General features: G+C 51.2%; 6 protein-coding genes across 6 annotated transcripts; 3 read left to right on the top strand and 3 right to left on the bottom strand.

The window, feature by feature from the left end:
- Window positions 1-3,099: 3,099 nt before the first annotated feature.
- On the top strand, window positions 3,100-5,217 carry TRIVIDRAFT_55697 (glycoside hydrolase family 13 protein; the record flags this gene model as incomplete). Its single annotated transcript, XM_014105100.1, has 5 exons — window positions 3,100-3,297; window positions 3,408-3,675; window positions 3,763-4,165; window positions 4,250-4,588; window positions 4,674-5,217. The coding sequence occupies 5 exons, from the start codon at window positions 3,100-3,102 to the stop codon at window positions 5,215-5,217; spliced, it is 1,752 nt and encodes a 583-aa protein (XP_013960575.1).
- Window positions 5,218-6,024: 807 nt separating this feature from the next.
- Window positions 6,025-6,772, bottom strand: TRIVIDRAFT_215263 (uncharacterized protein; the record flags this gene model as incomplete). The annotated part of the gene is made up of 1 exon (XM_014105099.1): window positions 6,025-6,772. One exon carries the CDS (start codon window positions 6,683-6,685, stop codon window positions 6,395-6,397), a length of 291 nt encoding a protein of 96 aa, XP_013960574.1.
- Window positions 6,773-7,226: 454 nt separating this feature from the next.
- Window positions 7,227-8,741, bottom strand: TRIVIDRAFT_73726 (uncharacterized protein; the record flags this gene model as incomplete). The annotated part of the gene is made up of 3 exons (XM_014105098.1): window positions 7,227-8,456; window positions 8,511-8,570; window positions 8,621-8,741. 3 exons carry the CDS (start codon window positions 8,657-8,659, stop codon window positions 7,296-7,298), a joined length of 1,260 nt encoding a protein of 419 aa, XP_013960573.1.
- A 1,856-nt stretch (window positions 8,742-10,597) lies between these two features.
- TRIVIDRAFT_128478 (uncharacterized protein) lies at window positions 10,598-11,170 on the top strand (the record flags this gene model as incomplete). The annotated part of the gene is made up of 1 exon (XM_014105097.1): window positions 10,598-11,170. A coding segment is annotated over one exon (573 nt), but the record flags the coding sequence as incomplete, so codon positions are not given.
- A 3,112-nt stretch (window positions 11,171-14,282) lies between these two features.
- Window positions 14,283-14,670, bottom strand: TRIVIDRAFT_35352 (uncharacterized protein; the record flags this gene model as incomplete). Its single annotated transcript, XM_014105096.1, has 3 exons — window positions 14,283-14,406; window positions 14,504-14,535; window positions 14,593-14,670. 3 exons carry the CDS (start codon window positions 14,668-14,670, stop codon window positions 14,283-14,285), a joined length of 234 nt encoding a protein of 77 aa, XP_013960571.1.
- Window positions 14,671-14,987: 317 nt separating this feature from the next.
- TRIVIDRAFT_86389 (uncharacterized protein) lies at window positions 14,988-16,561 on the top strand (the record flags this gene model as incomplete). Its single annotated transcript, XM_014105095.1, has 4 exons — window positions 14,988-15,063; window positions 15,161-15,781; window positions 15,835-16,025; window positions 16,112-16,561. The coding sequence occupies 4 exons, from the start codon at window positions 15,046-15,048 to the stop codon at window positions 16,152-16,154; spliced, it is 873 nt and encodes a 290-aa protein (XP_013960570.1).
- Window positions 16,562-17,111: the final 550 nt, after the last annotated feature.

Here is a 17,111-nt window from a genome sequence, read left to right as displayed (position 1 = left end):
TGGTAGCTAAAAAAGCCTCGGTACTGTAGCCTTCATATCAATCAAATCAATACGATACGATGTCCAGCACTGTACGTAGGTAGCAGGTAAGGTATTGATGTAATGTAGCATGACGCTGCCCAATCGACAATGGTGACATCCAGGGTTCTTCTGTTCCAGCACGGCATATGTATGTACATACATCCTGTACATGCCCGGTACATGCCTGGCTGATTTGCGCAGCTGCAGCAGCGTCGGGTCTTGTAAGCAACCTGGTCGTGAGGGTGAGACTCTAGATTAATTAGACGCAGCACGGCACAAAGCCGCCTGTCAGCCGTCTTGTGCGAGGGGGGGTCAAGGCTTGCACAAGACGAGATCACCGATGAATCAGATGGCAGCAAAATACTGCTGCCTGCCAACCTGATGGTCTTGGCCTGAGGTTGACCAATGCACAGGAAAACTGCGCATCACCAAACGTCGCAGTGGTGCTACCACTCCCTCCTAGCTGCATGCCTTCCTTGGTCTACTAATATTATACAGTAGATGAATGTGGATGCGGCCGAGGGCTTTCTGCTCTGCTGCTGCTGCTGCTGCTGCTGCATGCGTCACACTCGCACGCACGCAAATGAAGGAACATGAGATTAGTCGTCATTCTCATTTACGAGTACTCCGTACGGCACCATTCAGAAACGGTCTATCGGCAGCCGGGATGCTTCGTACATTAGGCGGTAGCATGGCATGGCACTAGCATGGGCGCCAATCAAACGGGATCGCCCAACCCGGAATCGTTGGCCAGTACGGGCTGAATACAGTATAAGACAATGTCCCGTGTGCTAATCCAATCTGCCTACCGTCCCGCGCAGGTGGCAAGTACCGTGCCGGTGCCTGTAAGCCTGCTCCTCCTCCTGGTAAGCAGTGTAACTACTAGTACATGTATGCTGTAGCAATCAGTCGAAGCCGTGAATACAGCAGCTCTGGCTGCGATGACGACGATGCTTCGGGTCTTCTCGTTGGCATTAGGCTGGGCTGAATACGGGAAAATGACGTTCTCCCCGCTCGGGGCGGCGGATACCGGCACCCGCAAATGGGCTGCGGCTACGTCCCAAGTGGGCGTGAATCCGCGGCTACGGCAGTTCAGCAGCATCTAGTATGAGTACCTGTGCGCAGCGGCCATCACGGAGGCCTTGGAGGTACAGGTACGCAGGCCGCCGTACCCGTCTAGCAGCAACGTGCACCTGTCAAGCTTCAAAATTGCCCATTGATTTGGCATCTGCCACAAAATCCCTTGTCCTCCTTGGCTGCCCTTCTCCACCTCATCAAATCTCAATTGAATCGGGCACTGACGCCTCCTGGCCACAGCACTTGCTTCAGTGCTAGAGCTACACTGGCAAACTGGGTTATGCCGTCTTGAGGCTGCTCTCCCCCCTGGAAGTCGAGCCGCGCGCTGCCACTTTGCGCTGACAGTCTCGCATCTCGCCGTCGCCGGCGCCTGCACCCCAATCCACTTTGCCGGGGCTCAGGGCCATCAGTGGCCGCGGATACGGGCCAGGGCTCGAGTCAACTCCGGATTCATGCCAGTAGAGTTTGACGGCGGCCGCCGCGGCTGTGCTGGATGACGCTATCCGCCAAAACGGTGGTCTGTTTGTGCCTCGAAATGAGCGTCACACGTCCACCAAGCTTGAGCGGAATAGCCCGTATCGGGAGGCTTGCTGCGGAATGTGCTCGGATAGATAGAGTTCCCTCCTATCCGATGGCCACAGGCAAGGTCAAAATCATGATATGATGGTGTTAAAAGGACCCTGCGTCATTTCACTGCGCCCAAGCACTGGCTACGACAGCATGTACAAGCACCTACTGTACTCATACTTGCACTCCCTACCCCGGCACCGTATAATCTCGCTGGTGACATGGAGTCCAGTCTTCTCCTCACACAGCCGAGCCACTAATGCCGTCTGAATCCCTACCAAGACAAACCTGAAGCTGGTCAGCTCAGCACCAAACAAGAGGGAATGCCTCATTCATTGGGGAATCCCTTGCTTGGGCGTGACGCCAGTACAAACACATGTCAATCATCTGACTGCTGTGTCACAGTCGCAGTGAGATAAGCCGAACGGAGGATGAGTAAAACCCGGTTCCCTGCGCCGTGTCAAACCCAAGCCACTGGAAACCTGCCGCATGGCCTCCTATGTAATGGGGTGTATAGCGCGATGATCATTGCTGTCAACACTTTATCTGCATCAGCAGCACCTGATTGTTGGGAGAGAGTTGCGCGGAAAACTCGGTCGGCGAACAACCACTAGCTGAGCCATCCCTGTAGACAAACCTGAAACCCCAATGTCCCATCGAGTCGGTAGCATTAGGCGTGCTGCAGCTTAGGTGTCAAGTTGAAAGATTGCTTCGTACATGCCAAGCGTTGGAGATTATATACATGGATAATGGAAGAAGCAGGCATTGGCGCATACGAGTAAAGAAATGCAGCTACCTACGCTTGCGGGCGGTGTCATATGGTTACATCTCATTAAGTCGAGGAGAGAATGGAGCTGCGGCTGTGATTTCAAACCACTTCCAATGCTGCTGCTAGTCGCCCATCCGTCTCACATAACATGCCGGGTGCCTTAGTAGTTATACAGTATCCGTAACAGCCTCTTGTTCCATCATTGCAGCAGGATTCTGCAACTGTCTCGCCATAAAATCGGCGCAAGATGCGGGGAGATATCCGGCGTCAAACACGAGCTCACCTCGCGGCTGAAACTCCGGAAGCCCTCACTGGACCGGCTGGCCGTGTGTTGTTCCACGGCCTTAGTTGCCTGGCAGCTTCAATTGTGCTCCTGTCCCATTATATCCACGAATAATACAGGCCGTCTGGCGTTCTTACGGGTCTACAATGATGAAACTACCTCCACTCTATGGAGATAGCCTGGACATAGTGTTCTTTTACAGTGGGCTCAGCGCCCCGCGAAATCCCCCGCATGCTGTAATAGTTTAGTTACGGGCTAAAAGAAAACATTGAAATGGCCATGTGTGAACTTGTTCTCCTTGAGGTTGACATCTCCAGACAAAGTTGAAACTGAAACATCCCCGTACGATCCAGATCAGGGTTGCTTTCCAAAAGAAGCCACCATGGGCTCCACGAAACAGCTTCAAACTTGGTGGAAAGAGAGTTCGGTGTATCAAGTATATCCTGCATCCTTTCAAGATACCACAGGCTCGGGAACCGGCGATCTCAAAGGCATCATTTCACGCGTAGACTATCTCAAAGACCTCGGCGTGGATATAGTATGGCTGTCACCAATATTTGCGAGTCCTCAAAAAGACATGGTTGGTTTAAACTCCCGACTCTAAGCTGCTACCCTACAAGTATATGCACATGTACAATTGGGTTAGGAGTTGTATGTATGCTGTATTCTAAACAAACATAATATGCATAGGGATACGACATCAGTGACTATAGAATGATTGATCCCATCTATGGAGATATTGATGACGTTGATACGCTGAAAGACAAGCTCCATGAACGGGGGATGAAGCTTGTGCTAGATCTGGTTGTCAACCATACGAGCGATCAGCACGAATGGTTCAAAGAATCAAGAAAGTCAAAGGACAACCCTTTCAGGGATTGGTACATCTGGCGTCCACCTAAATATGATGCTCAAGGCAATCGACAGCCCCCAAACAATTGGGAAAGTCACTTCCAAGGTACGCCTATCTTAATGGTATTAAGATGCAGCAGTGGAGCGGAGATGAGATACAAATGGACTCTAACGTGAGTTGCTATGGCTCAAGGCAGCGCCTGGGAGTATGACGAACAAACGGACGAATACTACTTGCGCCTGTTCTGCAGAGAGCAGCCCGATCTCAACTGGGAAAACCCGGACGTGCGCAAGGCGGTCCATGAGGTTATGCGCTTCTGGCTCGATCGAGGAATAGACGGCTTCCGGATGGATGTCATCAACTTCATCAGCAAAGACCAACGCTTCCCAGACTCTGACACAGTGGTATGCCGAGGCCATGAATACTACGCTTGCGGACCTAGATTGCATGAATACTTGAAAGATCTCGGCGCTATTCTTAAAGAGTACGATGCATTCAATGTGGGAGAAATGCCATGCGTGCAGGATCAGAATGAGCTCATCAAGGCTGTGGGCGCGGACCGAGGAGAACTCAACATGATTTTCCACTTTGAACAGTAAGTCTGCTGGGTTATACCATATGAATAGCATCAGATGCCTTTCTACGCTGCATATAATCACGAAACTGACTCCCAATCTAGCATGGATCTTGACTACGGCCCAAAAGGAAAGTTCTCTCCCGGGACATGGACTCTCGCAAAGCTAAAGACAGTCGTCAACAAATGGCAAAAGTTCATGTACGAAAACAATGGATGGAACGCCCTCTACCTGGAAAACCACGACCAGCCGCGAGTCGTCAGCCGCTTCGCATACGATGACCCTCAGCATCGCGAGGCCAGTGCAAAGCTCATTGCCGTATTTCATGTTTTTCAGGCGGGCACGCCATTTATATACCAGGGACAGGAAATCGGCATGACGAATGTTCCCAAGGAGTGGCCGATCGAGGAGTATAAAGATATTGATTGTGTTAATCACTGGAAGTAAGCTAATTCACTGAAATACACGATACGGGCATAGTTACTCGCTCTGATGAATATCATACTGACGTTATTCTACTTGCTCCAGTTTATACAAGGATACCGCAGACGAAGAAACCAAACGGCTCGTCAAGGCGGAATACCAAAAGAAATCGCGCGACAACGCCCGAACGCCGATGCAATGGGACTCAACCCCCCAAGCCGGCTTCACGTCCAGCAACACCCCCTGGATGCGCGTCAACGACAACTACAAAGCCGTCAACGCCGCCTCCCAGACCGGCAACCCGCAGTCCGTCTACCACACGTACCGCCAGGTCCTGCAGCTACGCAAAGAGTACAAGAATATTTTCGTCTACGGCAAGTTTGAGCTCGTCGACGAAGCTAATGAGCGCGTGTTTGCGTACAAGAGAGAAAACCTAGGGGAGATTGTGCTCGTCGTGTGCAACTTTTCGCTCGACGAGGTGACGTGGAAGGTTGATGATCTGCCTCGAGATGTGCTCTTTAGCACGCATGATAAGACGGTTGGTGATATCAAAAACGGCCAGATATCGCTGGCTCCGTGTGAAGCGCTGGTGCTGCATGTGTTCCCTGACTTTACCGGGTTTACATATGGGTATACAAAGAAGAATTAGAATACGCTGAAGGACTGCTGTTGATATATACGTATTTTCTGCTACCTTTGCTTCTTTCTTCTAAAATCACGTATACATACCTAGTAGGTAGGTATGAAGCAATAGGCAAGATAGACGAAACTTTCTTTTGCTAGCCTCCATATATACTTGAAATCGTGAAGCTGCTATATGTAAAGAATATGTACACAACATGACATTCTGGTTGCAACATTCAACTCTGACTAATGCTGTTGCTTCCGTTGAACTCTAACTTGGCCGTTTGTTCCCCGCACGGTCTGCCTTCCAACTCCGGGGAATAAAGGCTGTGCAATCAGAAGACCGACCAAAACCACTCACAGCTCTTCTATTTAGCGTCTTCCATCGACTACCAGAAGCACTGCATCACGGTTGGATTCGCTTAGCTTTACATTTACCCACGATGAATTTACATGAGATGCGTCTCCAGGCCTTTAATGGCAGTTTCTCAGCTGCCGAAACCACCGATGAGCACTTCCAACGGTGCTGGGCTGAGCAGGCATGCGGGGGATGCTTGAACAGTAAAGGCTGCAGCTGGTGTCCCTATGTGAGTCCCCCATGCTGGAGTTAAATCTACAAAATGGCTGTGCTTTCTCCGTATTTTCTTGAAGGAATTTGTTATATACCACAAACAGTGAACCAAAGGCTTTTTAACAGTGGTATATTGACGCTTTATTTGTGCAGACGTGGTCATGCGTGCCAAACGAGTATGCCATCCCGATACTGGCGCCGGCCTTCGCCGGTAACATTTGCCCGCATCCAGATGAGCGATGGGAGGTCAGGACGAGGCCTCTTGGGTGCGAAGTTTCGTCTGGTATGGCGCTGGCAGTTGTGGTATCCATTTTGGCAACATTGGCGGCGGTCTTGGTCGTTGCCGCAGCAGTCATAACGGTTTGGAAAATACGGAAATCAGGACAAAAGGTAATCAGCTGGGAATGGATATCTCGATGGAAGCGGCCATTCCAAAGGCGCGTCGAGAGGGGCAATCCAGAGCGAGACCCATTGCTATCACCACACCAGGAGAGCTCGTCTGAAAATATCTCATGAGAGCCGTGCTTCTCCTGGGAAGTGCCTGCGAGTTTAATCACAGGACGCGCGTATCGATATTCCAGCCCATCGAAACATATGAAGACGTCACTATGCAAAACGCATGGCTAGATATTCAGCCAGAGCTGACCGGTGGAATTATGGCAATCTCATCTCCCTCTTGGATCAGAGAGCCGTCCTCGCCCTCTTCAGGAACGTCTACATAATCAAGGTTGACCGTTACCAAACACGAGTCGAGAATTTTGGTCTGGATGCCGGGATACCGCGACTCCAATTCGGAAAATAGCTTCCCTATAGGTAGAGGCGCAGGCAAGCTCTCGGAGTCTCGTCCCGTGAAAGAGCCAGCGCTGGCGAAATAGAGCACGCTGAAGTGACCGCGCGGGGATTTCGGGGCGGATGATGTCATTGTAGCTTATGGCGATGGTTTGCGTTAAAAGGCAGTAAGATATATGGTGCTATCAACTCGGCAGAGAAATTGGACGCGTATTCTAGCAATTGCTTCTCCTCAAGTCTGTTAGTTAGCGTAGAAGCTTCCTCACGTCGAATGGCAGCTGAAGCAAAGGTACAAAGTAAAAGGTCTAGCGTCAGAGATCTTGGTGATAAATGTGACATCAATAACAATCAGGTAATACATGCTATTTGAAACATCATGCTAGAGAAGAGGATAATGCGAGATGCAAAGAAGATTTGCACTTACAACATCCTAGATGGCGAATAATTTGTATCTTGTTCTGGAAGAGAATCGTGGTTTGACGATGATGGAAGTAGGAATAAACACGCCGCATTCAGAGGCTTTTATGTAGTAATCGTCGTTTCCCGTCTCCACGTGATGGCCCCAGCCATTCAAAGCTCCCCCAATGAAAGGGAGCTTCCAATAAAGCTACTGAGGGGAACGGAAACTGAAAGCTTAGGCGCTAACGACATTTTGGAGGACATTGAATTCTTTTCTGGAGCTTCGCTCAATTGGGTATCATTTCTTTGCAGATGGTAAATTCGCAACATCAGCAGCGCTGGTTCTATGTCAACTTCTCTAGTCGCTGCTCTAGGTCCTTTACCCAGCCTTCCATGACCTCCACGTTGGTCTTCATGACCTTGTCGCCGTTGCTCACAGTTTCTTCCAGCTTTTCAATACCGTCTTTCCACAGCTTGACTTCTGTTGCTATCTCTGCCTGCTGCTTCTCAATCTGGTCTAGCGTCTGGCTGGCGGTTGCGGCGTCTGCGTGAATCGCTCTGAGTGATCGCAAGCGGTCAAGCAGAGGGGGCAGAATAGGAGTAAGGTTCTCGATCGTAGGCAAGATTGCGTACAAGGCGTTGATTTTGGCCTCTTGTTCGGATGTGTCAGCCGGAGGGGACCCCGCGTGCTTGCCGAGCTCCTCTCGTAGAGCCTTTGCCTTTTCGCGTGATTCATTCAGCTTGTCTTGCTCAGTGGCCAGTGCTCGAACTCGGCGGCTGATTGTGTCTAGGTTGGCGGTTGAGGCTTGCGATAGTGTCGATATTTGCTTCTCCAGAGAGTCGAGTGTGGGGAGAATTGCCCGAGGGAGCCCGCCTTCACCGGCCTCTGACATGGATGATGAGCTGATACCGAGGCTCCTCTCCAGGATCAATAGCCTGCGATCAAAATCCGCGGCCTTGGCGAGAGCATGTGTCTGCTCATACGTTGGCGCGTAGGTAATGGTGTACGTGGGCCCAGCTTCGAGTGATCCTGCAATGGGCTCGTTTGCATTTGAGGATGTTGGGTCGATTTTCTGGATGCCGGTAATGCCAGAGCGCCTAGATAGGTCATCCAAAGTTTGACTTAGAGACTCGAGCCTCATGTCGCCCGGGGAGCCATCATCGACCGCAGCCCCCTTTCGTTTGGCATATTCGTCCTTGGTTTCTTCCACTTCTCGCTTTAGGCGGGCAATCTTGCGTTCTAAGCTTTCCACGTCGTCATCATCCGAAAGATCTCCCAGCTCTTCTGTTCCATCTTGCAATATTCTCTGGCGGCGGCTGGAGGCTTTATATGATCGTCGCTTGCCGTCGACGCGGTCTGAGAAGTCCGCTCCACTAATATCAATGGTAGCTGGAGAAAACCGAGTGCGCGCTTCGTCAATGCGCAGTCTTGACCGCGAGATGTTCTGCGTCTCGTCTTCTACGCCGTAGAACTCGTCGTCGGAAAGCGTCCGAGCTGCAGTCGTCTGTGCCCATCGTTAACTGCGATCTGCAAAGGGAAAAGAAGCTTGAGCTGTTACCGGAACGGTAGAGTTGTCATCTGTAAGCTCTGGGGTCTCGTAGATATCTGGCGCAGAGTCCTGGTGCGAGTTAGACGTTGAGCAGCTGTGCGTTTGCCGCGAAAGCGTACCAGGTCTGGCAACGCCGCGTATTTGCGGTTCAGCGCCATGGTGAAATTGCAAGGCTCGATCTTGACGCAAGCTAGTGGTGTGGTCGAGTCTTGTGTGCTTGTCGGAGCTTTGGAGGTGAGGCCAAACCCATCAGAAGCTGGGTCTTCTCTTCCAGGGGTCAACTCCCTGCGAGTACAGGCGCCGGTAGCCTTGCAGATGTGCTGTCGCGGGGCACTTGGTGGTACCTGCTACCACCTAAGGTACTTGTTGCGGGTATTCGCAACAGAATACACAATGTCCGGCCGCTTTTACGATGGATGTATAAATTATTGTTGGCTTCAAAATTCTCAATAATTCTACCAATCCTTAGACTTATTGCGATTTCGGGGCGAATTGGCCACAGAGCTCAGTGCAGTTTGTCGTCCATCGTTGTTTACCTTGGACAATGAACCCCGCAAAATCGATATCCAACCTTTAGCGATTTAATGAGGTAACTAAAGACGATGTCCCACCTTAAGCTGCAATAGCGCACGCGTCCAAGACGCGCTGCGTAACGTCTGACGGCCACATCTTTAGTTGTCATCAACACAATTGGTTGCAGGGGCGCTTGATTTTAAGAGCCTGGCTTCCAACCCTGTTGAGGCGGACAATTTCAGCAGCTGCAATCCATTCCTGTTAGCATTGCCATTGGCTGTTTGGCCAAAGCATTGAGGGCTCAGTTTCTTCTCTGGGATATTGTTTTGGGGGCTCTATTTAGAGCAAGGGACAAGCACCATGGTTACACCCGCAAGAAGAGTAGGGTTAAGCCATCGCAACTCGCCTGGGTCTCTACTCAAATCAATCAAGTCCAGGACTGAAACGACTACGACGACGACATCGGAGGCGGCGGCGGCGGCGGCGGCGGCGGCACCGAAACCAAAACCAGAGTCCAGTGTCCAGAGCGGACGCTCTCAGCTCAAGGTCCCTGAGCCCGTTCCTGACGATATATTTGCGCCGCCTCTTGCGTCTAGCGATGTGGAAGACGAAGTTGAAGACGATGACACTGCTGAGAATGCAGAGGCCACCCGGGCATCTGATCAGGCTTTTGCCGACAGTTCGGATTCAGATACTCCGCCACGAGGAGCCATTTCGTCCACCACTTTCACACCCCTAGGCCACAAGGGTGGACGGCAAACTCGTCAATCAAGACTTCGAGAGACGAAAGAGGCACCACAAGTTGAGGAAGAACCCGAAGAGTCACAGTCAGTGGCCAAGAAGAGGAAGAGGCCCTCAGATGCCTCCATCGACAAGACCAAAACCAAGAAAAATGTACTCACCAAATCTGTTACATTTGCACCGCCCCCTCCAAGTCACCTCCTAGGTCCCCATGGTTTTACGAAGCAAGCCAAGGTAAAAGCCACCTTTGGGAGGAAAAGCTCCAGTTCTCAGGGAAGCCGCCTATTATCCAAAGGTTAGTATAGCCTACATATTGCCAAGCATTGTATGCCGCTGATGATTAATGATGCGCAGTCGCAGAAGAGACTCCCCTCAAGTTTCGCCCTCCTCCCGAGTATAGCACCAACACGCCTCGAAAAAGTTGGAAGTTCATTGTGCCAGATTCCGGTGGCTTCTCGTCTCCGATCAAACTTGCCAAATACTCACCTCTTCAGCCTAACATCATGTCTCAGAGCGAAGATGAAGAGGATGACGACGACGATAGCGTGGTTAACAGCCAACCAAGATCCCTCACGGATGGCGCCGAATCTATAGCAAAAAGCAAACGAAGAACCAATCCCTTGCGTTCGAAAAAGAAAAATGCGCTCAAGGGGGAGGAAGGAGAGGAAACGCCAATATCGTCCTCCCCGCCGCCAGCCAAGTTCGTCATGCCGGCAAAGCTCTCGGATTTCGTGCTACCCGGCGCCAAGAGCGGTGGCGACATTCGCGACGGCGATTTATCTGATGGAAGCAGCAGCGGCCTGAGCTCGCTCGGCTCTCTTTTCCCAGATAGGGACGAGGATGAGGCTGGGGGAGCCCAGTGCCCCTGGTGCGGAGCCACGGTTGACGTGAATCTGCTAAAGGAGTTTTCAAAGGGGAAGCGGCTCAATGTCCGGCTACAGACATCATTCTGCGAGTCTCACAGGAAGAAATCAGCAATGGTGACGTGGGAATCGAAATCATACCCTAAAGTCGACTGGGCGAGCCTAGAAGACCGTTTCAAGAAACATCACGAGCACCTCGTCGATATCATCAACGGCGAGGAATCGCACTACCGGACTGCCCTGGCAGATAAGATTGAGCAGCACCAAGCCCGAACCATGGAGAAGGAAGAGAATCTCAACCCGGGATACTACGGCCCCCGCGGCTTCAACATGATGTGCGACTACCTCGTCAAGGAATTCAGCGACATGCTGAAGAAGAAGGCCGTCCACGACAAGGTAATCGCGAGCAGAGGCTCGGCTGTCTTTATCCAGTCGGTGCTGGTGGCTGAGCTGGGCGTGCAGCTGATCGTGGAGGACATGGATGTCTCTCCGGAAAAGGCTAGGCAGATATTGGAGGAGAGCAAAGCACTAGGGGAGCTTGTGCATGCAGAGACTTGGCCTTGATTGTGATGAGCTGAAGGGCTTCTTTTTTCATTAGAGCCAAGGGAGAAGCAGAAAGTGTGAATGATGTTATGAACTTTTGTCGGAACGGTTTTTGTTTGGTTGTCAAGCTCGGCATTTTTGGAGCTCGCAAAGATATCCTGTCTCAAGTATATTGGGATAACATGTTGGTATTCAGTTGTCAAGTTAGCACTTTTGGCAGGGAGCGAGATACCATTTTACGACGTTTGACTGGAGGAATTTGGAATCCCCTTGGAGCGCAAAGGAAAATACCAAACTACCAGGTAGGTAACGTAGTCTATTTATGATGATTCGAGACGAGAAAAACACAAAGTACATAATTCAGCTTCCCTAAGTTATATATCATAAACCGGCAACTCAAGCGCATGAAAGCCCCAGCACATCAATATTCACATTGATATGAGGATATCAATATTGATTTTGACAATGCAACTCTGTCCCATCAAACAGCCATTCCAGAATCCCCTACAGATCCCCTTACCTCCCGTGATCGGCGAACTTGCTGCTTCAATTGCCTCAGGGTTGACCTCTTCCGCCTCGCTCCAGGGCCACGACTTTCAACGGGTTGGAAGTCTCGAAGCGTCTCTAGCACTTTCAAGTCTGCCAGAAATCGACGCAGCCGCAGTCCAGTTCTGTTGCGCACAAATGCATCTACCTCTTCATCACAAGCTGCCGATGCTGCAATATGAAGACCTCGGAGCACATCTCTATCGATAATGTTGCCGTAGCCGCCTTCGCGGTCATCCTCCGAGGTGGGAGCACTCTCTGGGATTGAAGACGTCCTCGTGGGAATATTGGGTGGTGCATTGGCCTGAGAGGAGACGCCGCGACTGCTTCTACAGCATACTCCAATGTGATCAGGATCGAAACTTGGACGAGGTTGTCGAGACTTGATATCTGTTTTGAACCGAGTCGCTTCTGATAGCCCTCTGTTTAATCTCTGAACTGGGAGACTTTGGCACTGTCTCTGGTAATTCTGGCCTCCTTGTGAATTAAAATGGCGACCAGGAGGATCTTGAGTTGTCTGTGCTCTCTTAGCCCGTGGTCGCATACAGATGTGCTCCTTTGAACTTGGTTCGCCATCGTAATGCCCGCCATGACAATACGCCGTCGAGTTTGGTGGTTGTCTTGACTGGGAGCCAAACGCATCTCGGATCCCCAGGCTTTTATGGCGTGGGCTCCGTGGGCTTGAATCGGCTCTTGGACGAGTACCGCTCTCTCGGCCATTTCGCTGCGGGAGTACAAGTGGTGTAGGCTTGGGAGGGGGTGTCGGAGGCGAGTCGTAGGGCATCCTCGAAACGGCATCTCCTGATATCTGTCGGAAGTGCGCCTATTCTCCATCCGCAACAGAATCTTTGTCCCCGACAAAACAAGGAAACCAACGCCGTCTTGTTTTCCCCTTTTCCTTGGCGGGCCGCCGCTTTTGTTTTCGAACAGGCGCCTCGTCAATCAATGCGAACCTCCACTCATCCATGTCTTGGGAGGGGGCAAAAGATATTTGGCTCATTGAACTCTCGCCAGAATCTTCTTCTTCGATGCCATCGAATTTCGGCACCATTGGGTGCTTGCCACGGGACGGGTTTGCGCGCCTCTGGTTTGGCTTTGCTGAGATGAGTCTTGCAATATAGGCGGGAAAACCACGCTTCTGGTCCTTCGATGTCACTGCTAATCCTGCTGCCTTAAACTCTGGACGAAATGGCAACAGTGGAGATACTGTATGTAACGATATATTAGACTTTGTTGGTGTTGTTGGTGGATTTGTGTGCTGCCATAAACGCTTGGCCCCCTGGGATGTCCCATGTCGTCTTGCTGCAAGCCTGTCCGACAGGCCTGGTTGATTGGGCATCCGCGAGTGATTGCCGTATCGGCTATTCGATACCTCTCTAGATGCCCGCGGTGCTCTTTTTTCTTGATTGGTTTTTGATATCGCTGTAAAGAGCCGCAGCTGCTGGCATACGCTTCGAGAAATTGCTTCCACAAGAGCAGAATCGATGGACGTATGTTTCGAGGCACTCGCAATGCCAGCAGCGCCATCAAGAAGCAAACTATGCGACGAAGGTGGACTCCTATGCATGCACGCGTGAGGCCTCTGTCTAGCTAGAGGAGATGAAAACCTGGTACTTGCAAAGCATGCCGACATCCCGGGGTTTTGCAGCACTGGTACATGGCTCCGTGGTGGATTCGTAGCCGTATTTAAAGGTTTAACTCCGTATACAGACGGTCGCGAAGGGTTTTTCACCGGAGGCAGTGGGAAAGAATCCAAATCGATTGATGGTTCAGAAGGCTCCCAGGACTGGTCAAGAGAGGATGCCCCATCGAGAGACCTCATACTGACGCCTCGGAAGGTGGTCCCCGTATCATAGGCAGAGCGAATATCAGGCTGAGCGCAACCAGGAGAGTCTAGAGGCGAGTTGCGTGCCTCGTTAGATGGCATCTCCGCATATGCCTGCTCAGGCGCTTGCCTAGCATCACTACTATATACTGATCCGGGAGATGCCATGGGGGGAGAGGGCTTGCGAGTCGGCGTGCGCGCCCGGCTTGAGCGTCTAGAGAGGATAACAACACGAGATTTTGGCCGCTGCCTATGAAACGACGTCGGTGCAGGGTTGTCGCGGTATCGAATTCTGTTTCTATCAAGTAAACAAGAGGTAGCCTCGGGAATGGCTGCTAACGTAGCCATTGAGCGAGCGTCCATGGAAAATAACGAGAGGTTTACGAGATGAGGCTATTGGAAAGTAGATGAGAAGTAGTGGAGACAATGATTCTTTGGTACGATGGCTAAGAAGTTGTTTCGGTGTGATCTAAGCATGAAGCAGAGGTCATGCAGCTCTGTGTTGTCATCTCGACAGAGAGAGCATTGAAGTTTGAGGGGAGAGCGGCCATATTGGCTGGTAGTTTAAGGAGGACAGGAGCGACTGAAGGTGGATAAACAAGATCCAGGAACGAAGTGCAAGACCGCAAGGTGTGTGTCCTGGTAGTTGCTCTCTGTAATTGGCATCATGAATCGCATATAGCGAAAGTAAGAGGCCACGGCTTGGAGATTTCCGCCCTGATGCCCCGGTAAGTGCGGCGGGCGTCTCACTTACCTGATATCCTTGATACCAGGTGAAGAGTAGACGTCGAGTTGCCGATGGCCTTTGCGGAGCAGGAACTCGATAGCGGCAAAGTCGCGCTTCTCAATGGCCAAGTTGCGCGAGAATTCATCCCTGTCAGACGGATGTGAGCACTTTGGTCCAAAGCCCGATCTATTCCCTATAACAAGATTTGATATGTGGAGGTGTGTGTAAAATGAGTTCATCTCACCTCACAAACTTTTCAAAGTGAGCGCGGGTGTTCTTTTGTCCTAGTTAGTTGGATTCCAAATTTCTAATCTCTCTCTAACCCGTACACACCTGAGGCTTCTTTCTGCACTCGCGCAGACACTGGCGATACAGCGCCAGCACCTCCTTCTGTAGGCCTGAGAGACGCATCGTTGCAGGGTTGTGTGATGGCTTCCGTCGCCTATTGCGCCGTGAATTACGCCGTTGAAGCGCGGTTGAAAGGCTGGCAAATCACCGGCCCATAGTTGGTGGAATATTTGCAGCCTCCTCGCCCACCAACTGGGAAAATCGGCTCTTGGAGGAGCATCAACGCCGCCTGTGTGGGGGTTCGGCGCCAGAGCGGAGTCCGATTGTGTGGAGGGTAAACGATCAACCGTATACGGAGCGTCTCTTGGCGGTGCAAAGAAGGACATGACGATATCGGATAAAGCAGCGCCGTTTCCTGTTGCCAGTTCTTGTGGGAAATTATACTGTTTGCCATAGATTTATTGCATTGATCAATTAAGCACTCATCCTTTAGCCATCATGTCTGCCAGATTTACTGTATGTGCTACACGCTTGTCCTCCACGGAGTTGTGCCACCTATGGAGTTTAACTCCAGCTTAATAATGAATGCTAACATTGAACCTCCCCTCGACAGCGTCTCATTCGGTTTTTGGCCAAGGATGGCCGCACATATTACGGCGATGCCGTTTTGCCTCAGGGGGTCAGCGATGTTGCCAAAGCTCAGAGAGCCCGTATCATCGAAGGCGACATCTTTGGCAAGTATAATGTGACGGACCAAGAAGTTGGCGTTCGGCTGCTGCTCTCCCCCTTGGCACAGTCTCACGTCAAGACTGTTCGATGCCTGGGGCTCAACTACGCCAAACATGCCAAAGAATCCAACTTGCCAGAGCCTAAATATCCCGTCTTGTTCTATAAGCCTATCACAGCTCTGTCTGGCCCCGTCGACCCCATTCCCGTTCACTCAATGGCCCAGGAGGGGACCGGGTTGGACTATGAGTGTGAGCTTGTTGTGGTGATTGGCAAGAGATGTACAGATGTGTCCGAAGCCGATGCACTTGATTATGTACTAGGATACTCCATCGGTAACGATGTCTCTCACCGAGACTGGCAACTCAAGCACGGAGGAAGCCAGTGGTCTATTGGCAAGGCGTTTGACGGCTGGGCGCCTTATGGCCCGGCCATTGTGACGGGCGATGTCATCAAGGACCCTCAGAATCTGAAGATCTGGACCAAAGTCAACGGACAAACCGTCCAGGTATGCGACTGGCACATGACGATTGGAAGCCTCAAACTGACTCATAGATGAAGGACGGAAACACGGCAGACATGATTTTCGGTGTGCGACAAATGATATCCTTCCTTAGTCGCGGCGTGACGCTGATGCCTGGAGACATCATCTTCACCGGAACTCCCGAAGGCGTAGGCATGGGCCGAAAGCCGCAGCTGTGGCTCAAGGACGGCGATGTCGTCGAGGTTGGTCTTGAAAGTGTTGGCACGTGGTATGTAACCATATTGTCCCCTGATCCTTGAGGAGGTGGAATAAGCAAGGCGACGCTAACAAAAGGCACCTTTGCCATCCTTCCAGTACCAACAAGGTGGAGTTTGACGCTCCCAGAGCTAAAATCTAGACGGATGAGGGTCAGAAGCTATTTTGATTACGAGCATCTACGGTTTAGCTCGATGGATGCGGCAGGTGTTCGTGCTAGGTGAGGCTCCAGGGACATGAAGAGAGATTTCAGGTACCCGACATGCATGTGGGTTGCTGGCCTCATACAGTATAAACGTGCACGATGAAGGAAGTGTTTATTACCTGCCAGGGGCGATTGATATTTGGTCCGGGTTTTCCTGCTATAGCTATTAGATACCTATTACCTATTACCTGTTACGTGGCTGGTAGAGTGGTTTTTGATAGAGAGATATCTCCCATCACCACATAGCTTCTTCCCGTATTAAAGGCTATATCGCAACTTAGGTACTATACCCAAGCAGGGCGACAGAAAGACACATGGATTTCCCGATATTGACGCATCCTTCTCGTCCCGGTGACAGTGACAGCTGCAGGGTGAATCAAAGTTATTAATAGAGTACATTATCGTTGTGGCATTGCTCTCTAATGCAGCCTCAACTGTCTAATGCATGCTTGACACCAAGCCTGAAACCTATATTGATAAATTCCCGGCAGGATTGCGCGCCTTTAATTCTGGCAAAATGTCTGCAGGTGGTGCTTCCTACCAGTAGGTACTGTACAGTATGTGCACGCAGGTATTCATTACCAGTGGAGGTAGTGGTAGCAATCAGACAACCTACAGAGGTACAGTACCTGATAAGGCATCGCTAGTGCCTCCGGGGCGCCCACGTGCGAGCCTTCAGTGGCCAGAATCCAACCACACGTGCGGCTGAGGCGCATCTCCAACTCCTTGCAGTTAACCCGCTATCCCGCAATGGCATCATGCCATGCGATCGCCCTGTCGAAAGCCCCAGTTCTTGCTTGTTCGTGAAACAGCGTCAACGGGGGCATCTTGCTGATTCCGCTTTCCCCAGATCCCTGCACCAACAAGCTCTCAACGAAGCCTCGATGAGTTGGC

This window comes from Trichoderma virens (assembly GCF_000170995.1).
Source record: "Trichoderma virens Gv29-8 chromosome Unknown TRIVIscaffold_2, whole genome shotgun sequence".
In the NCBI taxonomy this organism is placed as follows: domain Eukaryota; kingdom Fungi; phylum Ascomycota; class Sordariomycetes; order Hypocreales; family Hypocreaceae; genus Trichoderma; species Trichoderma virens.
Note: the sequence above shows the minus strand (reverse complement) of the source record. Positions and strands in the feature narration are given on the sequence as shown.